The 23,600-nt window shown below is 55.1% G+C and overlaps 2 protein-coding genes across 8 annotated transcripts; one reads left to right on the plus strand and one right to left on the minus strand.

Annotated features, from left to right (window-relative positions):
* Positions 1–2,996: 2,996 nt before the first annotated feature.
* SWI5 (SWI5 homologous recombination repair protein) lies at positions 2,997–8,222 on the minus strand. The gene is made up of 6 exons (XM_028485054.1): positions 8,215–8,222; positions 7,874–8,173; positions 7,565–7,613; positions 5,766–5,887; positions 4,835–4,929; positions 2,997–3,332 (listed from the first exon to the last, which is right to left on the minus strand). The coding sequence occupies exons 1-6, from the start codon at positions 8,220–8,222 to the stop codon at positions 3,268–3,270; spliced, it is 639 nt and encodes a 212-aa protein (XP_028340855.1). The 3' UTR covers positions 2,997–3,267.
* Positions 8,223–8,300: 78 nt separating this feature from the next.
* Positions 8,301–23,594, plus strand: GOLGA2 (golgin A2). Of its 7 annotated transcripts, none has more exons than XM_007102406.3 (27): positions 8,301–8,445; positions 9,744–9,866; positions 10,814–10,894; positions 13,729–13,845; positions 14,120–14,163; positions 14,265–14,328; positions 14,744–14,803; positions 15,003–15,083; positions 15,891–15,929; positions 16,204–16,266; positions 16,353–16,446; positions 16,546–16,652; positions 17,600–17,658; positions 17,961–18,102; positions 18,859–18,945; positions 19,053–19,160; positions 19,363–19,450; positions 19,947–20,284; positions 20,587–20,700; positions 21,442–21,666; positions 21,738–21,813; positions 22,023–22,114; positions 22,359–22,577; positions 22,668–22,770; positions 22,866–22,972; positions 23,046–23,196; positions 23,294–23,594. In XM_007102406.3, exons 1-27 carry the CDS (start codon positions 8,365–8,367, stop codon positions 23,506–23,508), a joined length of 3,078 nt encoding a protein of 1,025 aa, XP_007102468.1. In that variant the 5' UTR covers positions 8,301–8,364; the 3' UTR covers positions 23,509–23,594. The 7 variants fall into 7 exon arrangements, with proteins under 7 accessions (XP_007102468.1, XP_007102469.1, XP_007102470.1 ...); XM_007102407.3 differs by having other exon boundaries at positions 22,026–22,114; XM_007102408.4 differs by lacking the exon at positions 15,003–15,083.
* The last annotated feature ends 6 nt before the right edge of the window (positions 23,595–23,600 follow it).

Raw genomic sequence — 23,600 nt, forward strand, 5'->3', positions numbered from 1 at the left:
GTCCCCTGCATCGGCAGGCGGACTCTCAACCACTGCGCCACCAGGGAAGCCCTGGAGACAGGATTTGATTGGATGTTATTCCTGGTGGTTAGAGGCAACCTGTCAACCATCCAGGAATGCTCACCGGAGAGGCCAGATATCAAAAACACCTGGGGAGCTTGTTACAAAAAATACAGGCCTGCCCCCCTACCAAAGCAGGATCCCTAGGGAGGAGTTAGAGACCCATATCTTTTTCTTTAAAAGCCCTCTCAGGTAATTGTGACACTCAAGAGGTTTGGAAATTATTACCTGGTCTTTAAGGAGAATGACTGTGGGGACTTCCCCGACGGTCCAGTGGGTAGGACTCCACGCTCCCAATGCAGGGAGTCCGGGTTCAATCCCTGGTCGGGGAACTAGACCCCTTATGCATGCCGCAACTAAGACTCAGTGCAGCCAAAATAAATAAATAAATAAATATTTTTTTTTTAAAAAAGAGAATGATTGTGGAAACTTCAACCTCGGAGTTGGCCACTTAGCTTTGTTTCCTTGGGAAAGTGACTTAACCTCTCTGAGCTTCATTTGCCTCATCTGGAAAATGGGGCTAATGATGTACCTCTTAGGGCTGCCATTGGAAATACTTGTAGTCATGCTGAGCTCGAGGCTTGGGGCCTGGCACAGAGTATGTGCTCCCAGTGTTGGCTACCGCGATTATCATTGCCGCGGAGATCCTCTGGGATTCTGGAGTGAACACGAGAGGGAGCTAAAGGCCAGGAGAGGATCTGCTCCCGTTCAGAGTTCCTAATGTTTGGGGATGAGAGGCTCCCTGGAAAGGGAGCGAAGCCTCCTGCTCAGAGGAATTAGGAGAGAGGCGCCAAGGCCAAACTCAAGGTAGAGGCCTCTAGGTCAGGGCCTTGGGCAGGTACAACTTCGAAGAAGCACAGTGAAGATTTGTGGCTGAGACCTTGGGCTTAAAGGCTCAGAGTTCTGGATTCAAGTTCTGACTTCTTTTATTAATGTATGACCTTGGGTGAGACTCAAGAGAGGCTGAGCCTCGGCTGGGAGGAAGACAGCTCACCGTCAGCCAGGCTCTGGAGCCAGACGGCTCAGCTGCTTCTTGGAACTGTGACCTTGAGCAAGTTACTCCACCCCTCAGACCTCAGTTTGGAAATGGGGATACTCCACCTACCCACACTCTGGTTGGGAGGTGCCGGTGAGATACTGCCCATGAAGCACTCATCTCCCTGCTGACCCACAGGGTTTCAGAAATGTTAGTTATCTCCATCAACCCTTCTCTGGGGAAACCTTCGGCTTGTGACTGGTTTGAACGGTGGTCGTCACCTTTCACCTGGTGACAACACTTGACAGTACCCAGAGCTTTCATCACAGAGCCTCCAGGCGTCAAGGTTGCGGGCCCCTCAGGCACCACTCTTCGATAACAGATGGCCCCGATCTGGCCTTCCTCCCCTCTGCAAATTGTCCTCTTCTTCTGAGCAAAGCTAAAGCGGGGTGTTATTTGGTGACACTGCCTCGATGAGGTCAGGCTGCCCGGAAACGACCCCTCTCTGCCCTCAGGGATGAGAATACAGGCTGTATTTCATTAGCGTTTTGAACTCTAGTATGTACCAAATGATGAATGTTTTGGAGCAAGGTTTACACTGGATGTGATCAAACAATGTTCCTGCACTCACAGTGTCAGTTGCCCTTGGTAGCCTGTTTCCTAGCACCATCAGGGCACGCCCAGACCAATGGCATGTGTCACTATGCACATCTCACAACCAGTTGGCTCCTTACTGCCCAGGGTGGCGGTTGGGGTCACTTCAGACTCTGGGAGAGGTGCTTCCATAGAGAACCCCCTCTTCTCTGTGGGGCACTCTGAGGATCTTGTCTGTGGCCAGTGGCTTGGCAGGACCAGACCTCCCCAGGCAGGGCCCTCCCAGGGGCGGCTTCCCCGGCAGCTGGGCGCATCTCTGAGCAGACGCTGCCCCCTTGAGGCCTCTGCTTGCCATCACACCTGGGAGAGCTGACCTCACACAGAGGGAAATGGACCCAGATGATGCATGCTTTCCAAGCATGCCCCCACTGTGGGTTCCAGCGGGGAAGCTCCAAAACGTAGGAGGGCTACCAAGTCCTCATTGGACTTTGTGAAACAAAGCCACCTTTACCGCATTCAGCCAAGGGGGTTTGGGGGTTGTTGAGGCAATTAATGCTAATTGCCCTGATGCATACAGCACTACTATCATTTCTACTTATCGAGGCCAAGCCAGCTGCCCACGGTCACACAGCTGTAAGCGGGCAGAGCTGGAACTCAAACCCAGGCCTGAGGTGCATGGCTGGTTTTTAGAAACTAAACTTACTTCACCTCATGAAAGCCTGTCCCCAAGCACTGCTATAACTTCTGAAATCTTATGAGAATGTCCAGCAGGGACAGGGCAGAGGGGCAGCGGGAACCGTCAGAATACCTAGCAAGTCCGACGTGAAATCCTGCTGTTCTGGGTTGCACTCAGCAGTTACAACACTCAAGTTGTACTTCTGCCAGTGATGGCTGTTCAGGATGAGCGACACGCGGTGAAGAAATGACAACAGCCCACCCGTGCTTGGCAGAGAATTGCAACTGGGGAGTGGAACCCTGATTCCATAGATCAGGGAAGAATTCCTCCCAATGTCACTCTTTCGCTCTCAGCTCTTACCCACTTGTTTCCCAGCCCAGGAAGGCAGTGTTGCACACCAGAAGCTTCAGAGGGAAGACCTGGGCTCAAAGCCCTGCTCTGCCACTTACTGGCTGTGTGACCTCAGGCAAGTCACTGTGCCTCTCTGAGCCTCAATTTCCTCATCTGTAAAACGGGGATAGTAACACTAATTCCTCATAGGATGGATTGAAGCATGAGAGACAATGGATATAAGGCATTTAGTACAGTGCCTGGCACATGGAAGTTTGTTAGAATCCAAGGCAGGCTCTCTTTTTCCAGGGTAGGATCGGGGGCTATCAGAGGAGAGGGAATCAGCATACAGATTCGCACCCAAATCGCTCATATGTTTATTTACAAGCAGGATCCATATACACATACACAGGTATCACTGGAACATTTCAGGAACCTCAGAGCTGGGAACACCCCTTCCTTCCTGCTCCCCTTCTTCTCTGGGCTCCCTCCTGACTCGGCTTGGGCTCTCTAGAAAAGGGCTTCTGACACTTTCTCACTGGAAAGCCTGTAGGTGCTCTGGTTGGGCTTTCACTGCTTCTCACGTCCACATCGGCCTGTCCCAGTGGGCCGTGGACAAGGGGCTGTGAGGTCAGTCATTCACGTCCAGGTCAAATTCTGGATACAACTCTTTGGTGGTGACACCTCGGATCACGGCTGAAAGGAAGGAAGGAAGGAAGGAAGGAAGGAAGGAAGAATGTCCAGTGGGAGAAGTGGGAGGGAAAATGGCCAAAGCCCTGGCCTACCCAGGACCCTCTCCAGCACTTTCTTCCTGCTCCCCTAGTTGGCCCAGATAACCCTCCTGCTACTCCTTCCAGAATCCTCCACGGTGGGCCCTGTCTGGTCCCTCCAAACTAGACTCACTGAACCCTCACCCACATGAAGCAGCATCAAGAGTCATGTGCTGAAAATGTAAGTGTACACTCACACTCACACTGTATCAGTGGCCAGCTGCAAACCCTGGCCCACGTGCATGCCCTTGCCATTTGGTGATGCCCTTCCTCATGCCTCCTCACAGACTCTTCTCTCCTCCCAAGGGAAGGGGTCTCCTCAGAGGCCTGCTCTGACCACCCCGTCTCACCCCCACCTGCCACCCTGTTCATACCTCAGTATTTTCCATCTCTGTCTTTTGTTTCCTTCACTGCACTTAACACATTTTATAATTCATTTATTTGTGTTCCTTCACTTCTTGACCATTCCCCTCGCCCCCACCCCCAACACCAAAACATAAGTCACATGAGAATGGCGACACTCAAGTGTCTGGTTCACCGAAATGTCCCCATACCCTGTTGAGTAGCACAGAGTAGGTGCTCAGGAAATACTCACTGAACGAATGAAAGAGGACACTCTGCCTGCTCCAGGTCCCATGACCTGGAAGGACAGGTCTCAAACTGGGTTCTGTCTAACAAGAGCTTATTCCCCTTGGCCTCTAGGCTACAGTCCCCTCACATTCCTTTCTTCTTGGGCCCTGATCATCCTCCACCTCCTTCTGCTTTCTCCCTCCCCTCCTTTGAGACCCATTCCCCACTGACACACGGAGAAGCCCTTCCTGCCGTGGAATCCCAGACGCCGAGGGGCAATTCTGCGACAAGAGCTACAACTCAGGCAGCCAGCGGGCAGCCAGCCCAGCTCTGAGCACTGTCCCAGACGGCCCCTGCTGGTTGAACATCAGAGTGCCCACCGATCCAAGCCAGGTGATGGAACCAAGGCCACGTACCCATTTCCTCACCTCCAAGGTGGGCTGTCCCAGCCAGCTCAGACACACAGGTGCCTGTGTCTCGGCTCAGCCCTCTAGATAGTGAGACTGTGTTCAAGGAGGAACAAAATACCCCTTTGAGCCACAGAGTTCCCCTTGCACTTTCTGCCTCTGTAGCGTGTCGGCCACTTGAGGCGAGGCTGGGGTCTCCATTGGTCTGAGTAGGCCCCGGAGGACTGGGAACCCTAGTCCTCAGGCAGGCGGGTGAGCCCAGACTCAAACCTGCCTGTAGCTCCAAAGCAGGATCTATACCCGAGGGAAAAACCGCAGGCACTCAGGTAAGAGCTGTGCAGTTGCTTCGCTAGGTGCCCAGGAAGGGGAGGGGCATTCAGGGAGCGTGGCAGCTGAGAATGGTAGGGGAGAGCAAAATCCCACCACCCCTGGGGCATGGGGACTCCCTCACCTAGTTTGCCTAGCAGCATCTGGCCTACATCCTTGATGTCATTATACTCGTGGAGCTGGGAGATGTGGTCCTCCAGTTCATCTACACTGTAGCCTCTGGGGTGAGAAATGGAGAGAGAGAGAGAGAGAGAGAGAGAGAGAGAGAGAGAGGGAGAGAGAGAATATCATTGAGAAAGCCGACGAGGCTCCAAGGTTCAGAGAGTAACGAGGCATCTATTTAACAAATGTTCACTAAGGGCCTACCAGGTGCTTGGCATTGGGAACCAAGATAGTGATGCCAAGATAGACCCTGCCCTCATGAAGCTTAAGGTAGGGCAGGAGATCTGCCCACCCCCTCACTCCTGGCAAATTCTCCCTGTACTCTTAGGGAGGCATCCTCAGCCACGCTGGTACTATGTAACCCTGGTCACAGCCAAGGGATTCACAGATGGGCACATGAGTGGCTAATCAGATCCCCTCAAGGGTGACATGCACGTTCAAAGGCTGCTCAGTCTGTGCCATGTGGCTGGAGCAAAGGGCATGGGAAAGCCCAGGAGTTGTGGAAGAGCCAGCTTCCCCTGGGCACTGAGAACCCCACCTGCAGAGGGAGGACAGAGCCCATGTGCAGACAGAAGCAGAGGCAGAGACCGTGGGCCCCAGAAGAGACTGGGAGAGCCATGGCTTTCCAGTTCCTAGTTCCCCTTATTCTCCTGGGAATTCCCGGCACAGTCCTGTTTTTATGCTAAGCTAGGTTGCAGTTACTGGGCACTAGTTAAATGTTATCTAGACATTCCCTGGCGGTCCAGTGGTTAGGACTCAGCGCTTTCACTGCCGCGGCACAGGTTCAATCCCTGGTCAGGGAACTAAGATCCTGCAAGCTGCATGGCATGGCATGGCCGAAAAAAAAAAAAAAAAGTTATCTTAAGCACACTGAGGAACCCAAAGAGACTTACTCAGATCTTAATTGGGAGATTTCCTTGTCCAGCATGTCCTTCTTCTCCTTCAGCTTCTGAATGTCAAGGTGCAGAGAATCCTTGCTGGCCCCATCAGCCTGGTCAGACTTGGGAGATGGCCGCTGCGTGGCACAGAGTCATAAGCCAGACTGACCAATTATTTACAATTCAGAACCTACACAAACCCCCAATATCCACTCCCTGCTTCTGGCTGGTAACAGACAGCCTCCACCCCAGAATAAGACTACATTTCCCAGCTTCCCTTGGAATTAGATGTGGCCCTATAGCTAAGTTCTGGCAAGTGGAACTTAGTTAGAAATAGCATATGCGATGTCTGGGAACTGTCCTTCCAGGGAGAGGGCATGCCTTTCTCTAGCCTTCCTCTTTCCTACCAGCTGGAGGGATGCTGGGTTTTCTTTCACTCCCAGCCAAACCCAACTTGAACTAAAGGGCCCATCCTGGTTCCCAATTTGACCCCAGAGAATCTACTTCAGGTCTACCTCTTGGATTCTCCTGTCAAGTCTATGATGTCGCTGGCTTTATCATCGCATTGGGTAGCAAAACCCATCCCTGGGGCTACAGTTCATCTTTGTCCTTTCTGCGTCTAAAAGCTGTGAAGGCCGGTGCCTGGTACACTGCTAATTTTCAGGAAATGTTTGTTGGAGCAACTGTAATACAAGAGACCGAGGAAGACGTGGTTCCCATTCTTAGGACAGGGGATTTTAACCAGTCAGTCAACACATCGTGAGTAAACACTAGCTGCCAGGCACTGGTAAAGGCTCCAGGGGTTCAGCAATGGATAAGACATCAAGCCTGGCCCCCTGCCTTCATGGAACATATAGCCTAGTCCCAGACATAGAACCCCCAACAGTCATGCTCTTCCTCCAGAAATTTCCATTTAAAGCTCTGCTCACAGGTCACACGTCATCAGAAAGTCCTTTCCTGACCACCCCATTTAAACGGCCACACCTCAATCACTATCCTTTTGTCCCGATGTTTTCTAACATCTATCACCACGTGGCATATTGTATATTTCATTAATATTATTTTCACTGACGGCCTTATACCACTGGAGTGTAAACACCATGACGGCAGGGACTCTGTTTTATTCACTGCTGATTGCCCTGTGTCTACAACAGTACCTGGCACATAGTAAGCACTCTTTCGAATGAATTCGTCAAATGAATGAGTGAATGACAAATAACCAATCAACTAACTACCAGTCTGAAAGGTGCTTTGAAGTTGAAGTACAGTGTTCTAGGGGAGTGGCTAACAAAGCTACTGGCCTGAGCCCGAAGTGGGGCTAACACTTCTCTGAGGAAGCTCAACTTTAAAGGATGAGTAGGCATCAGGCTGGCAAAAAGCTGGAAGAAAAAGTATTCCAGACAGTGTATCCAAATGCCCTAAGGCAGGAGAGAGTACAGGCATTTGAGGGAAAGGGAGTGGTTTCCATGTGGGTGGAATGGGTGAGGGAGGGATAGTGGTGTGAAACGAACAAAACCAACCAGCCACTTGTGGTGCTGTCAGGAAGGATGAGAGACAGAGCCCATTTGGAGAGCCTGGGGTGCCACTGACAAAGTACAGGACGCTGTTTCTTCTTTGAAGCTTGGTGGGCAGGAGGAAAAGATGGGGAAGGACTGAGAAATGACATAGAGTTTCTCAGCAGAATGAGGTCAGCTGGGGGAAGACCGTGAAGAGGACTGGGGGTGGGTCAGCTGCTGCTGGGGACGGAGAGGAGGACTGGAAGCAGCAGTGGGGTACAGGGTGGAGGGCAAGGAAGGGGGCGCAAGCATACTCACAGGGGATCGGAAAGCCCCACGGCAACTTTTGGAAAGTCCTGGTTGAGTCCTGTAGAGGAATCCGAGGGAAAAAGGCTGATTGGACCCAGAGGCCGCTTTGGGACGAAAGGGGTACTGTGAGGGTGTGAGAGGAGGAACTGCTGTGAAGTACAGAGACGGGGACTGGATCCGGTTGGGAAGAGGGTAGATAATGCTCCCGGGATCGGGGTAGGAATCCCGGAGGAAGGAGGGATTCTGATGTGGAGCAGTGGAAGGGGGGGTGGTCTCTGGAGGCGATCTCTGGGGAGAGAAAGTCTGGGGCAGACCTACGGGGAGTCAGGAAAGTGGGAAGAGATGTGCTTTCCCCCTGCTGTCCGCTCCTCGCCCACCTCCTCAGCCCTGGGGTCCGGGGCCCCCGACTCGGGGAGCTCTGCAGTGCGGGAGGGTCCAGGGCGGGTGCGGAGAAGCGGCCCCTCAAGCCCGCCCGGTATTCGCAGCTCTGTGACGCACACCGAACCGTCACAAAGACTATGTAAGCACGCTGCGAGATCGGGCACCGCCCTTCGTCGACCAAATAGGCAAGGAGAGCGGCTGCGCACGCAGTCTTTATTAGGCCTTCCCCCGTCCCTCCTGGCTAATGGTGGGTTAGCCACGCCCCTTTCCCTTTCAACTTTCCCATCGGCTAATGGGATTAGGGATTTGAGGCTACGCTCACACCACTGCGGCCTAGTACCGCCCTGGTCCCGCCTTTTCTGGCTTCGTTTCACATTGGCGCGGCGGCTGCCGGAAGCAATTCCGCAGGGGTTGCCGGGATCGTGCTGATGTGGCCCCCCCTTCCCCCGCCCCGTCCCGGGATGTCGGAAGAAACCCGACAGAGGAAATTGGCTGCGGCCAAGAAAAAGGTAAAACGTGCGGGGTCGCGGCTCCCTGACCCAGCCTGAGACCCCTCCGACGGCCGGGCCATGGCCAGAGTCTGTGCTGCCTCCGAGGCACACGGGGCGAGCCTCTCGGCGCCCCTTGGCGCCCCCCCCAAAAGTATTCTCAGCCAGTCCCGCCCCCCGGCAGCCCAGCCCCCGCCCTCTCTCGTCACCCCTGGGTGACTTTGGGCCGGTGACCCCGGGGGCTTCCCGCACCAGGCTCGGCCCTCGCCTCCTGCCGCCCAGAACCGGACCTCCTGGGCTCCCTGGGCTCCCTAGGTTCCCGGTCTTCAAGGACCTCGGTCTTGGCCTTGCGTTCCCCTCCCCCACGGCGACTCGGGCATCGGTAGGGAGTGAAATTAGTTATCTCATAATTCCCCTCCGAATTGTCATTACCGCCACGAGCCCGGTGTTTGATCTTACGACCCCGTCCCCCTGTGTTTTCACATCCTTTCCGGTTTCTCTGGTCGCAGCACAAATTTCCAGCTTGAAGGGGACTCGGGACTGTGGGACCTAAGTCCCACCTGGGTTTCAGGCTCCCCCCTCACTCTAGACTGTACCCCATCCTTTGGTGTCGATAGCGTAAAAAGCCTACACCTCACCAGTGATCTCGAAACATTGACAATATCTCTGGGTGGCAGTGGGGAGAATGTGCTTTGTTTAGTTTGGGTTTCTCTCAGGTTTCTGTCCAGAGAGACTTTCTCAGTTTTAATCTGAATCTTCTACCTTACATTCTGATTCGCTGTGATTCTGAGACCAGAGTGCCCGTCATTCAGTGCTTCTTTGGAGTGAGATCTGCTTATCCTCTGTGGAACAGATCGCGTGAAACTGAACTTCACAGCTGGGAATCTTTCTCAAATCATCATCTCAGCATGCGGTGCCCTGAGTGCCACAGGAATAAACATGGGACTGGAGCATCAGTTTTGCTTGATTCTCTTGAGAGAGAAAAAGCCTTTTATAGTAATGTGCTTAGGGACGACATTTGCATAGATTTGTAAGAGTATAATACACTTCTCTCCGAAATGGTGTTCGGGTTGTCCCCTTTCTGTTACGTTCCCAGATTCACTAGGGGTGTGTGCCTTCACTGCCTTCCGCCATTAGGATACGCTGATGTAAAAGTTTGAGGAGCAGTGGTGTGCAGCTCTAACAGAGGTGTAAGAAAGGACCCTGATGTCTGATTAAATGTTTACTTTTCCACCTCTGCTTCTTGTAAACTGTAAAGTAGGGTATGAATATAGGGGGCTTGTAGTTCTCATGAACCTCACTGCTTTTCCTTTTTGCAGTTAAGGGAATATCAGCAGAAGAACAGCCCTGGTGTTCCTGCAGGAGCTAAGAAAAAAAGAAAGATCAAGAATGGCAGTAGCCCGGAGACAACCGCTTCTGGTGGTGGCCCCTCGCCCGAGGCTGTGAGTTTTGCCACCTTCTGGGGATGGGGTGCTCAAGGGACAGCAGGAGAGGGTAGTGGTTAAGACTGTGGAAGAAATGTCAGATATTGGCTAAGAAGTTTGGGTCTGAATTCTACCTCTCCCTCCGTTGGGGATATGGTTCTGGGCAAATGGTTTAAGCTCGTTGGGTCTCTGGTTCCACCTTGGTAAAACTGGGGTAATACCGTCTTGCACTTCTGAAGTTTAAATGAGATTGTTGTTGTTTTTATAACAACCCCCTAATACAGGGCCTGGTGCAGAGTAAACATTCAGTAAAGAGTAGTTGCTATTTGACTTACTGCTCTGGTGGTCTTCCTCAGCCCCAGCCTCAGTGGGAAGCCAGGCAGTGAGAACAGCCTCTTGTCCTCAGGCTCTCCATTTAGAGGCACCAACAGAACCCCAGGGTGTGGTGAGGAGAGTCCCAGGCCCTTGGATTAGGAGATCATCTGAGTTTCAAGGCCATCTTTGCCACCAGTTTGCCAGGTGACGTCAAGAAAAATCACTTCGTCCCCTGTGGGCCTCGGTTTCCTCATCTGTAAGATGACACTGTTGGATCAGATCATTGTCTTTCAGACTTATTTTTTAGCTGTAGCCCGCTTTGTTCAAGCGGACCCTTGTTCTGAAGTCTGGTTTTTAAAAGTCTGGGCCTGAGAGTCTAAGAAGCTATTAAGAGCTGCATTGTTCGCCTAAGGAGCTATGTGACTGCACTGTTCCGGGGACTTTTCCATCTGTTTACCTTGGTTTCTGCCTCTGGCAAGGCAGCAAGTGGATGTTTGGAAAATGGCACAGGCTGTGGTATTGATCCCTTTCTCTCTTCTCCAGCATTCCATTGCCCTGAACCCGTCTCTTCTTCCTTCCCTCTCTTGCCTCTCTAAGCCACTTTTCTCTTTCTCTCCCTGCCCTTGTTTTTCCCTTTTCGCCTCCTATAGATTCAGGACATTCTGAAGGTGCTGGTGTCCGACCTTAACCGCTCCAATGGGGTAGCGATCCCCCCATTGGACAAGTGGAAGGTGAGGCAGTGCCGAGACCCCCCTCTCTGGCTTGCTCCCTCCCAGCTCTGCATGCCCTGAGGCTTCTCTGGTTTGGGGGATACTTTGCCTCTGGCTTATTTTATGTTGCTGTCATTAACCCTGGGCCTGTTCATGTCTGCTTTTTCACCTGCTTGGTTGATTGGGTTCCCCCCCGACCCCCCATCTTTTATCGTCTTGGAGAAGGTGAGATGCTCCTTGGAGGTTAAAGGTAACTTGGGAATAGCTTCCAGAGCAGGTGTGTGGGATTTGGGCCCTTTGAGCCTCCAGTTTGAATGTCCGTGGTGCTGTCAAACTAGGAGAGGTTAAATAAAACCACACCTTCAAGTCTTGGCCCCTGGGCATCTGACCCCAAAAGACCAACAGACCACAAAGTAGTTTGTGATTTTCTTTTGATCAGCTCATTTAGGTTTGGCAGTAGGGAATGTAGGGTTAAGAGAAAAGGAGTTTGCATTATAGTTACAAGGATTGAGGTTATTTTTTTCAATGGAACTATCTGTAAGGAATGTGCGGTTAACCAAACACATGAGTGATCAGGACATTCTGCCCCTATTCTCTTTTAAAAATTAACTGGACACTTAACCATGTTCAGTGGGCCCTTGAGAGCAGAGGAATGTTCCTAGGGGCTGTAGAAAACAGATGAAAGAAACATTTGGAATATGGCAACATTCCAAATGCTCGACAAGGCAGAGGTTGTTTCTAAATGGACTCGAGGCTGGAGCGGGTGGCATTTGAGGCCGGTTTGAAGACTCGAGGTGGGTAGCAGTCATCCACACTGAGAGTAGGGGAAATGGGAGTCCCAGGCAGAGGGTGTAGTACAGGTAACAGCCAGGGTATGAGCTCACAGAGTACTTTCCAGAAAGGCGGGGAGCCTGGGGTGCCCCTGGACTAGGAGGTGACCTCCTCCGGAAATGATGTTGGCACTTCCTCCTTAATTAACTTCCTCGGGGGACATCTGCCAGGCTAGAGGAGTAGGGCTGGAAGGGGGCCAGGTCCTGCTGGCGATGGGCAGGGAGGGGGGCCGGAGTTAGATAGTCTTTCAGTCATTAGGGCTGCTCAGGCCCGGTCGGTCGGGTCTGCCCAGGTGCTGTGACTCACCCTGTTGGCTCAGAGGAGATGCTGGGTGGCACGGGGAGGGGAGCGCAGGCCTACAGGAGTCCCGAAGCTGTGCGCCTGTACTCTTGTCCTAAGGCCCTGGGCCCGCATCCTTCCGCTGTCCTGGAAATGAAGACCCAGATCCCCACATTCCCTTCTTGTCATTTTAAAATCCTCTCTATATCGATAACTTTCTCACTTAAGTGTTCTGCTCTAGTAGTGCAGGCCTGTGATTGCAGTATCCTGGGCAGAGCTGACGGCGTTTCCAGAACTGAGGACTAATGGATAGGAAAAAAGGGTTTTTTTTAATGGAATGGGACATTAGAGGGGAGTGGGCAGTGTTGTTTAAAATTCCATACTTAGCTATATGACTCAAAATTATGAAATAACTTGGTTGCTCACAAAATAGTCATATTAAGTGTATTTAAGTCCTCAGAAAAAGACTTTTTTCCCCTTCTGAGCTTTCTTGTTTCTAATGCTAGGGATCCGTGGGCACCCAAGAGGCCAGGAGGGACCCAGGGCTCGCCAGGGCCCGTGGCTAAGAGTGTGCTCCCCTCCCCCAGAGCCTCATGCCTAGCCAGCTGCTGACCCCTGCTCTTACCTATTAGATTCAGTAGTCCAGGTTGACAAGGCAACACCAGGTTCTGGCGTCAGAGGTCACCGTGTGGACGGTCACCAAGCAAACAGCTGATTCATCTTCAGCTCCCCAGGTTCTGCGCTGCTTGCTCTAAGGAGGGCAGTAGATTTGGGTTTTCAGAGGCCAGGCCTGAGGCTCCGGAGAGCAGGCAGCCCTTTCCCCCAAGAGAGGTGCAGCCTCTTCCTCCAGACTCAGCTTCGTTGGCCAGGCCTTGGCTCCCCGGTGCTCTTCCCTCGTCAAGCTTTGGCTTATCAGCCCTCTTCCCCATCTCACCTATTGAACATTAGATCCCTCGAGCCAGAGGCTTGGACTAAGTGTCAGGCCTGAGCCTGGAGAGCGGCCGAGTGGGGCTCTGGTCAAGCAAGTGGATCCATTTGGGCCAAGAGAGAACTTCTCCATGGCTCCTGGCCCTCAATCCCACGATTGTTCTACAGGATGACAAGAGTCAAAGGGTAGACGTCTTACCTCTGGTTTCTCAGCTGTTTCTTGGTTGGGTAGGTGTTTTGGAGCCAGGAGGTTGGGGTGGGTAGTGGCCACGGTTTTCTTTTTACCTCTAAGAGCAGGGAGAGCCTTCTCATTGGGCAGCTTCTTTCCCAGAAAAGGCCTGAGTCGTGGAGACACACCAGTAGTTGCCGGAAGGAGGGAAGGAAGGAGGGAGAACAGGAAGAAAGAGGCAGATCGCTCTGCTCCTTCATCACTGCCACCCTCTGCCCAGCGTGCGGCCCCGGGTGAGGGGCCCTCTGGGCACAGACTGGCTTTCTGGAAGAGCAGGGCCTTGCTTCTCCCTGACTTGGCACACCTTCCTTCCACCTGCTCTAGCTGCCGTAGGTCAGCCAGGGAGCTGAGCTCCAGGGAGAACAAGGCCCTCGTGTTCTCGAAGGAGGCTGTGCAGTCCCGGAAGGCTGCAGACTGGCCCGAGGTCTGGGCGAGCCGTAGCCACCCCCCAGAGTGGCTCCCAGCATGTGTGACTGTCACTCTGACTGCAGCAACACCTGTCCTACCCGCTCTGCACCCCTGCATTCACGGCAGTGAGGCGACTTTTGCCCTGCGTGGCCCCCTAACCCCCTGCTCTGTTCTGTGACAGGCGCCCAAAGACCGCGCCGCTCCTGTTACACTGTCTGCTGATGACACCGTGTCACCTGGCGGTGTCCCTTCCCCCCGTGCTAGTCCCCCCCGTGTCACTAGCATGGCATCAACTCAGGTTCGTGCCTCTTCCCCCTTGGCCTGCTGCCCCACTCTATGCTCACCCCCTCCTCCTTCCTGGAGGACTGGACCTACCGTGGAGCCTCTTCCCCTTTCTTCAGGTAGCTTGGCTCCTAGAGCGAGGCGCCCTTCCTGAGGACTGGGGTGGGGGAGGCCAAAAGCAGGTTCTCCTTAAGGTGCGGGCGGACGGAAAGTGGTTGGAATGAGCTTGGCGCCGTGGGTGGTTCTTACTGGAAACTGAATGACCGATTCATACGTTTCTTTCCAAACAGAACCGTGATGCTGACAGTGATCCTAGTCCCATTGATGAAAGCACGTGAGTGTCTCCCACGGGGCCAGCGGTCCCTAGGCCACTGCCCATGACCCCCTCTTTCCCATCGAGCCTCCTGCACCCCTGACTACTGTGTTCATCCCCAGATCTTTCTCATCCACCGAGAGCCTGCGACAGCTATCTCAGCAGCTCAACGGTCTTGTGTCCGAGGTACCACCCCCAAAATTGGAGCCCGGAGTGGGCTAGAGTGGGAAGGAAAATATGACGGAAAGAAACCGAGGCAGAGTTTCCCAAGAGGAAGGGAAGGTCCTGGGACCAGGCAGCTTGGCTGGATAATGTTTAGCTAGTCATTACTTCTCTGAGTCTCCTCTTTGACGCTGTCCAAATGAAGGGGTTGGACCATGAGATGGTTACATCATTTTATCCTGCAGACGAGAGCTGCTTGGGAGCGGAGAGACAAGGGGGGATTACGAACGAGGAGAAATTGGCACAGGGAGGGGTTAAGCGGGGGGTGGCAAGTTAGGCAGAAAAAGAAATGTTGCCAGTTGATGGGGAAGATGTTGGAGGGCTTAGGCCTTGAGGGGGATGGGTCACGTTTCCATGTGAACTCTTTCATCTCTCCTAGTCTCCATCTTACATCAACGGGGAGGGTCTAGCATCCTGTACTGACATAAAGAATCTGGAGGTAAGGGGGCCTGCACCGTGGCCCAGTGACCCTGCAGGCCAGCCGTCACCTGCCCCCACCTCCCTCCTCCCACAGCGGGGCCTGGGTGCCCCACTGCCAGCTGAGACAGCCCAGACACCCCCCAACCCTAATGATTGCTCTCTCTACCTCTCCCCGCCCCTCCTCCAACTCCTCCTCCTCCTCTCTGCATGCGCCTCAGAGCCGGTACCAAGAACTATCAGTAGCCCTGGACTCCAGCAATCTAACAAACAAACAACTCAGTAGCAAGATAGAGCAATTGGTAAGAGTCCAGTGTTGTCCCCGGATTCCACGCTGCCGGTCTGGGGCCCCAGTCTCACCTTGGGGCTCTGAAGAAAGGGGCTGGGGACCCCTGGTGCCATGGGAGAATGGGGTGCCGGGGGGCCTAGGTCTCAGCTGGAGGGAGCCCGGAGCACGGCATGCAGCATGGCCCTCTCTGTGGCTGCCCTCTTTGCCTACTCTGTTCTCCAGAGACCCCCGCTTGAGTCCTCCCCACGCTTGCCCTGGGGCTGTTGCCTGTAGGGGGAGCACTAGCTTGACTGGTGTGTCCCAGCCCCGACTCAGCCCCTGATTTGTTCCGACTTTGACCTTGGACAAGTCAGCTGTCCTCTCTGGGCTTTCGTTTCCTGAGGAGGTAGAATTAGAGGGTGTCCAAGGTCCCCTTAAGCTCAAACAATCAAAGATTTAAAAGGTCTTTTTCGTTCCCATATCTGTGCTCTTAAGAACAGAGCCTGGCCTGCAGTGTGTGCTCAGGAAACATTCCTTGAGTGCATGCCCCCTTCCAGATCGTGAGCTGGCAGAGGGTGGTCTGACCTTCTCAGACTCCATTTCTAGAGGTTTATGTCATTGTCCCTTCAAGGGAATCAGATCCAGACTCTCGCTACTGTAGCCATGAGCAAAACTTCCCAAGACCCAGAGTCTCTTAGCTTGAGAAGCGTTCGTCCGTTTATGTCCCCATGAACTCTCCCTTTCTAACCCATTCCTGGCCCCTGCCCGTCCCTCCTCTTTGGTCTGAGGATCGTGGGAAAGGGGGACGATCTCAGTCACCTTCCTATGACTCTCCCCACAGAAACAAGAGAACCAGGAAATTCTGGATCGACTGGAAAAAGTAACGCGATTTCTTTGTCTGCTCCTCCCGTGGCTGATGGGTTTGGGGGAGGATTCAGATGTAGAGGCCCATTCTCCTCTTGCCTGCCGGCAGCCTGGAGAAAGAGGGGGCCTACCCCCTGCCCCTCGCTGCCCGTCCCCTACTCCCGGGGTGGCCGATTACCTGTTCTCATCGGTGGGCCTGTCCTGGGCCAGTGATGACATTCCGGGGACTATATCCTTTGCCGTTTCACCTCTGCCTACCAGTAAGAGCTGTTTCTTCTCTTTTCCTGCAGGAGAAGAAGGAATTTGAGAAGAAGCTCGTGAAGGAACAAGGGGCTCTGAGAGAACAGCTGCAGGTGAGTGGGCTGAACCAGGGTCCCTCATGGCCCCCAGGAAACATTGCTTTTCTGCTTTTAGCACTTGTTTGCCCTTTCTCCCAAAGGTCCACATCCAGACCATAGGGATTCTGGTGTCTGAGAAGACGGAATTACAGACAGCTCTGGCTCACACCCAACAGGCAGCCAGGCAGAAAGCAGGTGGGAATCTAGGCACCCTTTCACCCCTCGGCCGGGCACAATGGCTGGCCTTCAGCGGGATTCCTTCTTTGGGCTTCCCTTCTCATGCTGTCGTTTCAGGAGAGTTGGAGGACCTTGCTAATCGCCTGCGGTCGTCCAGGCAGCGTGTGGGAGAGCTGGAACGGACGCTGTCTGCCGTGTCCACGCAGCAGAAGCAGGCCGATAGGGTGAGCCCGGCAGTCTGCCCGTCCGCTGGAGGTGGTGTGTGGGTGGGGTGAGCCTAAAGGTCCCTTCGGCAGGATGGAGTGACTTGCCACCCAGAAGGCAGCACTGGCCGTGTCTTGCTGCTTTAAAGTGTGTGATTGTGAGAAGCAACCGGCGTGAGTTGGTTGCCATGGCGAGTTGTGGGGGGAGGTGGGGGGAGTGCTGTCCAGAGCGAGCGCTGGATGCAGAGCCCAGAGCCAGAGCGCCAGCCTTGCCCTTTACTGGCTGCGGGCTCTGGCCCAAGTGCCAGGTGTTCGGGCTGTGAAGGTTCAGAACAGTATTTTTATCCGTTACCGCACTAAGAGAGAGAAAAGTACGTGTGTGAAATATATATAAGACAGGTCGGAAAGGATTCATAAAAACCCAGGGGAGAGGAACAGGATGGCTGAGAGACATGTCACTTTGGTACCTTCTGAGTTAGGGGCCATGTGAGTGTATCATCCATTCAAAAAATGAACAAGAGATTACAGTACAATTCAATCCCCCCATCATATCTGTGCTCCCACCCCGGGGAGAGAACGTGGTTCAAGAGTCTTAGCTCTAAGAGATGTCAGGCGAGCCACTTAACCTCTAATGCTCCGTGTTATTCACCCGTAAAATGGAGACAGTAATAGTAACTGCCTCCCAGGGTGATTGTGAGTTTGAAATGGGAACGTTGGCTGAGAGAGTGTTCAGGAAAGGTTCAGGCGTGGGGCTGATAACAGCGAGAATGATGGCAGTGTTATCTGCTGTCCCCGGGCCTGTGAGCCAGCCGTGAGTTAGAGCTCTCCACCTGCCTTGGAAGTGCTTTGAAAAAATATAAAAAGTCTGACACCAGGTGAGGACGTGTCGCTGGGAGTCGTTCCTGTTGCTGCTGTTAGTCTGCATCTTCCACCTCCCTTCTCCTGACCTCGCCTCTCTGTGTTTGCAGTACAACAAAGAATTAACCAAAGAGCGAGATTCCCTCAGGCTGGACTTATACAAGAACAAGTAGGATGGGGATGGTGGGGGAGGGCTGGGAAGTGCGGGGGAGCCAAGGGAGCGGGGTGAGGAGCTGGTACAGCTTTGCATGCGTGCAGAGCCAGGCTCTGCTGTCCCAGCTGTGCCACCGACTCCTGCTCTGGCCTCAGGCAACTCATGTCCTCTCTGTGGCCTGCCACTTGTGACTCTTGATCCCGGGGTCCCTTCCAAAGCGACTGTTCTGTGGTTCTGCGGCAAAGGTAGTGGGTTGGTCACCGGAGCGACCCTTTCGGTTCTTTACTCACGCCTCCCTCCACTACCGCCGGTCACAGCAAAAGCAATGAGGACCTGAAGCAGCAGACCTCGGAGCTGGAGGAGAAGCTGCGGGTCATGGAGAAAGAGAAGGCGGCCATGCAGCTGGGGATGGAGGAGCTGCAGAAGAAGATGGAGATGTCCGAGCTGCTGCTGCAGCAGGTGGGGCTGGAGCCCCAGGGAATGCGGGCCCCACCTGGCGGGGCCAGGGCCTCTTAGGGTCATTGTGGGTGGCCTCCGGCCAGGAGCCAGAAAATTCGGATCCTTGTTCTGGTCCTGCCATAGACTCCTCTAGAGATAGGAGAAAAATTGGGGCCTTGCCCAGACCTCTGGAATCAGAATCTCAGGGATAGGCCTTTTTTATTTTTATTTTTAAAGCATCCTGGTTGAAAACCATTGTTTTATGGATGACAGTTGTAAGGCTAGCCCGTGAGTCCGCTCCCTTCCTCTCGGGGCCAAGCCTCCAGGTAGACAGGGCGCTCAAGTCTCAGAGAGCCTCCTCTTTAGTTTTCCTGCGTGCACAGTGATTCTCTGCCTTCCTGCCATCAGTAAGGGTACGGTTAAAGTATGCCATATTCACATATCGGACTACTCTGTAACCATTACAAAAATTAAGTATATCTTGTTTGCAGCAAAGTGAAATTAAGTTGCAGAACCATATATGGTACGACCCCGTGACAGCACAACTGCACTGTGCATTAATTAAACGTGTTTGCGTATGTATGGAAAAGGGTCCAGAAGGATACACACTGGATTGGGGTGGTTGGAGAGCAATGAGGATTTAGTACAAATTAAGCCTGTGGACCTGGTTCTAATAACACGAGGACAACCCTGAGCTGTACGTTGATGGACCTTTTGGGGGGCATTGCATGGAGCAACCTGGGCTTCCCAGATCCAACCTCATTTTCCACCATCCAGTTTTCTAGTCAACCTACCGCTGACGGCAGCCAGCAGTTACAGCAGGCCCTGGACGAGCAGGCACGGCTGGAGACCCACGTGGAGCAGGTGAGATCGTGCAGGGAGAGGGGTGTGGGAGGACGATGACCCTGGGTGACCGGGAGCAGGCGAGGCCCCGTGACAGCCCGTGGTAACTTCTGTGCCCACTCTCGCAGCTGAAGGATTCTCTGAAGCAGCTGCAGGCAGAGAGAGACCAGTATGTGGTGAATATGAAAGAAGAGAACGCCGTCTGGCAGCAGAAGATGCAGCAGATGTTGGAGCAGGTGAGAGGTGACCCTCCACCCCCTCCTCATACAGGTCACCTGGTCTTCCTGGGCATCTGTGAAATAGGAATCACGACACTTGCTGTGTGCAGCCAGAGGTGGAAGCGTGTATCTAGAGGGTGGGGGTGGAGAGGGAGGTGGTCGCCCGGCCTTGACCCCCTCCTGTGCTCTCCCCCCACCCTCCCACCCATGCTTTGGGCAGATGGGCAAGTTGAGGGAAGAAAAGGAGTGCAGCATGAGTCAGGTGCAGGAGCTGGAGACCAGTTTGGCCAAACTGAGGACCGAGATCGGTAAGCCGGGGCCAGGGGATCCGGGAGCAGCGTTGTGTCGGGGCTGGTGAGGACGGCGGGGAGCGGCGGTGAGTGGGTGGGAGGGCACCGTGGCCGAGGGAAAGAGGTCTGTCCCAGGAGTTGGCAAGTCTTGCAATTTCCCTGAGCCTCAGGGTCCCCATCTGCAAAAAAGGGGTGAAGTGCCCACTGTGGTCTTGAGCATAAAGATGTAAGGAACTCCGTTTGAACGTGTCTTGAAAGATTGAGCCAGGAAGCCAAGGTTTGGGGCAAGGAGGCTGAATCAGGAGCTGTGGACCAAGAAGAAGGTGTTTTGGAGGGACTTCCCTGGCCGTCCAGCGGTTGAGGCTCTGTGCCTCCGCTGCATGGGGGCACGGGTTCGATCCCTGCTTGGGGAGATAAGATCCCTCATGCCGCACTGGTGCGGCCAAAAAAAAACAAAACCGGTTTTTGGAGACTGCAGAGGTGAGAGGCCCTGATGGTGTGCTCCCTTTCTCAGCTGTGCCTCCGCCTCAGAAGCCCCCAGCCGGGCCCTCGGAGGTAGAACAACGGCTACAGGCAGAGGCCGAACAGCTACAGAAGGAACTGCAGAGCCTGGCACGGCAGCTGCAGGCTCAGGTGAAGGACAACGAAAGTCTGAGTCACCTGAATCAGGAGCAGGAGCAGCGGCTGCTGGAGCTGGAGCAGGCAGCCGAGTGCTGGGGGAAGCAGGCAGAGGAGCGCAAGCAGATTCTAGAGAGCATGCAGAGTGACCGCGCCACCATCAGCCGTGCGCTGTCCCAGAACCGCGAGCTCAAGGAGCAGCTGGCTGAACTGCAGAATGGATTCGTCAGGCTGGTGCGCAGCCCTTCCCGGCCAGCCTGCCCTCCTCCCTGGCCAAGTCTTTTGGGGCGGGGCGAGGCACTTAACCCGTCTGGGGCCTTGGTTTTCCCACCTGTAAAATGGGTGATATGGACCTTTTGTGAAATGGTGCCCACGAAGGCACACTGTGAGCCGGAGAGCCCTGCTCGGAGGGTTGTGGGGGGAAGGGGCAGACTTGCCTACCTGCCTCCACCCTTCCCTGAGCTGTGGGAGGTGGACACCAAGTTCTGGGGTCTCCAGCTGCATCGGGTGGCCACTGATTGCTTCTCTCTGTGCAGTCCAATGAGAACATGGAGATAACCAGCGCGCTGCATTCGGAGCAGCACGTCAAGGAGGAGCTGGCCAAGAAGCTGGGCCAGCTGCAGGAGAAGCTGGGAGAGCTGAAGGAGACGGTAACCCCTGCCCCAGCGGAAGGGCTGGGAGTCAGGCACCAGCCTCTGGGGAGCGAGGGACCTGGGGCCAGGACAGGTGACCCCGGAGTCCTCCAGAGCCTGTGACTACTTGTTGCCCCCCGGCCTCTGACTTTCAGAGTTGAGTAGCCCTGGGCCATAGGTCGTTGTCCCCGCTAGAGGCACCGAGCTCCTAATTAGAGGGGAAGAGAGGTTGTACGGTGGCCAGCTCCTTGGGTTCAGCCCTGGATTCAGCCCTCGCATCTCTAAGCCTCAGTCTCCTTATCTTAAAAGGAGGTTAGCAGGACTTCCCTGGCGGTCTAGTGGTTGAGACTCCACTGCAGATGGTGTGGGATCGATCCCTGGTCGGGGAACTGAGATCCTGCATGATGGTGTGGAGCTGCCAAAAAAACAGGAAAAAAAAAAAAAAAAAAAAAGGTTATCATTTTCCTGCTAGAGGTGTTGGAGATTAGAGAATCATGCGTGTAAAGCCTTAAGCGTTCAGTGTGCACCTCACAGATGCCGGCCGCAGCTCTGCTTTTCCACCCGTCTGCGGCCTCAAGTTAAGACAGAAAGAAGCTTGTTATGAGGGCTGGGTGAAGGCGGCGTGGGGCTCTGGGCAGCCAGCAGAGCCTCGCGGTGCCTGCCTCAGGCAGAGGGGTCTGTGCCCAACCTCCCCAGTCTATGGGCTCAGACCGCGGAAGCAAGCCACAGCCTGCCCTCACCCCCAGGGTCTTCCCGCAGGTGGAGGTGAAGAGCCAGGAGGCTCAGGACCTGCAGCAGCAGCGGGACCAGTACCTGAGCCACCTGCAGCAGTACGTGGCTGCCTATCAGCAGCTGGCCTCTGAGAAGGAGGTGCTGCACAAGCAGGCGCTGCTGCAGACCCAGCTCATGGACCAGCTGCAGCACGAGGAAGTCCAGGGCAAGGTGGCGGTCCAGATGGCCCACCAGGAGTTACAGGAGACCCAGGTGAGGGCGTCGGACTGCAGGGCCCCGCCTGCAACCTGTGTCCCTCCTCACTTTCTTTCCTGGCCCCTTAGGAGCGCCTGGAAGCAGCCAACCAGCAGAACCGGCAGCTACAGGCCCGGCTGAACCTCGTGGCTGTGCCTGGGGAAGGTAAGTAGGACGGCCCGGAGGGAGAACTCCCAGGCTGAGGAGCAGGGGGACGATTAGCAGCGTGGAATTGAGTTAGAAGAGGCCTTTAGGACAGCGAATCCTCTTCCTGCAGCCGGTGAGGTGAGGGGCAGAGCTGGGCCGCACGCTCTCTTCCCGGCCTGCTCCACCTGCCTTGTCGGGTTGTCTGAGGCCCCTCCATGTGTCCCCAGCAGGAGATGGACTGGACGGTGAGGAGAAGGATGAGGAGGCCCCCCGGCGGAAGCTGAGCGTGCCAGAGGAGCTCGACAGCCGAGAGCTGCTGGTGAGCTGACCTCCCGCTCCTTGCCTGTCTGTCTTCCCACCTCCGCCTGTGCTTGCTCTCAGACACTCTTTGTGGTTTCCCTCCCTCTGACTTCTCTGGACCCCCAAGCTCCCCTGGGAGCCGCAGTCCGATGCCATGTCATCCTTGAACCGCAGGCCTGCCCACCAAGACCCCGAGAGGGGGGGCATCCCTCGCTGGTCCTCAGTATCCCCCACAAAAGCATGCGCACACCTCTTGCCCGCAGGTGGCATTTTTTAACTCGGCCTTAGCCAGTGCTGAGGAAGAGCAGGCCCGGCTGCGCGGGCAGCTGAAGGAGGAAAAGCTGCGCTGCCAGCGCCTGGCTCACCTGGCAGCCCCGGCCCAGGACGGGGCGGAGAAGGAGGCCCCAGCCTCCGGGATCGGGGGGGACAGTGTGCCTGCGGAGACCCACCAGGCCCTCCAGGTGGCCATGGACAAGCTGCAGGTGAGTGGGTCGCCCCCAGTGGGGTCCAGGAAGGGTGGGGGCCTGCGGTCAGGTCGCTCCCGAGCCCTGACCCTGCTCTTCTGGCTTCAGGGCCGTTTTACAGCGCTCATGCAGGAGAAAGTGGATCTGAAGGAGCGGGTAGAGGAGCTGGAGCATCGCTGTATCCAGCTGTCCGGAGAGACAGACACTATTGGTGAGTGGAGAGGCTGGGGCCCGGGGCGGGGGGCCGTGGGCTGGATCGGGGCAGCCCCGCACCTGAGCCCTGTTCGCCCTCCCCGCTCCCCGCAGGAGAGTACATCGCCCTTTATCAGAGTCAGAGGGCGGTGCTGAAGGCGCGGCACCAGGAGAAGGAGGAGTACATCAGCCGCCTGGCTCAGGACAAGGAGGCAATGAAGGTGGGGGTCCTTGTGACCGTCTCTGTGGGCGGGGGTGGGGTGGGCTGCGGGTGCTGAGCACCTCTCCCTCCAGGTGAAGCTGCTGGAGCTCCGGGAACTGGTATTACGCCTGGTGGACGAGCGAAATGAATGGTATGGCAAGTTCCTGGCTGCCCAGAACGCTGCTGGTGAGCCCACTACAGCGCCCCCAGCCCCCCAGGAGCCTGGTGCTGCCGACGAGGGTGGTGAGTAGCGCCCTTGGGGAGGACCGGCGGGCAGGCAGGGGAGAGCTGGCACACCACTCCGAGCCCTGCCTCTCTCTCTCTCTCCCTCTCTCCAAAGTTCTCCATGAGGTGAGCCTCGAGGACAACGTGGACCGCCCCCGGGGGGAAGCCCTGCGGGGCCAGACGACCCCTGAGAACCCCACTGCGCAGATCATGCAACTGCTGCGCGAGATCCAGAACCCCGAGGAGTGCCCGGTCTTGGGCAGCAACACCTGCATCCCCTTCTTCTACCAGGCTGATCACAACAATGAAGTGAAGATCATGGTGGTCTAACTGCCTGACACTAGCGGGCAAAGACCGGAGACCTGGGGCCGGGGCGCTCTGCCCCTACCGGTACCTGCCGCCCTGTCCCTCCTTCCTGGCGC

Source organism: Physeter macrocephalus, unplaced genomic scaffold, assembly GCF_002837175.3.
Source record: "Physeter macrocephalus isolate SW-GA unplaced genomic scaffold, ASM283717v5 random_306, whole genome shotgun sequence".
NCBI lineage: Eukaryota > Metazoa > Chordata > Mammalia > Artiodactyla > Physeteridae > Physeter > Physeter macrocephalus.

Coding starts and splice junctions, on each gene's coding strand:
- GOLGA2 (XM_007102406.3), top strand. CDS start 8,365: ATGTGGCCCCCCCTTCCCCCGCCCCGTCCCGGGATGTCGGAAGAAACC. Junction 14,164..14,264: donor AGTCCCATTGATGAAAGCAC/GTGAGTGTCTCC, acceptor GTTCATCCCCAG/ATCTTTCTCATCCACCGAGA. Junction 20,285..20,586: donor AGAATGGATTCGTCAGGCTG/GTGCGCAGCCCT, acceptor CTCTCTGTGCAG/TCCAATGAGAACATGGAGAT.
- SWI5 (XM_028485054.1), bottom strand. Junction 5,888..7,564: donor GTGGGGCTTTCCGATCCCCT/GTGAGTATGCTT, acceptor TGTGCCACGCAG/CGGCCATCTCCCAAGTCTGA. Junction 4,930..5,765: donor ATCTCCCAATTAAGATCTGA/GTAAGTCTCTTT, acceptor TTCTCACCCCAG/AGGCTACAGTGTAGATGAAC.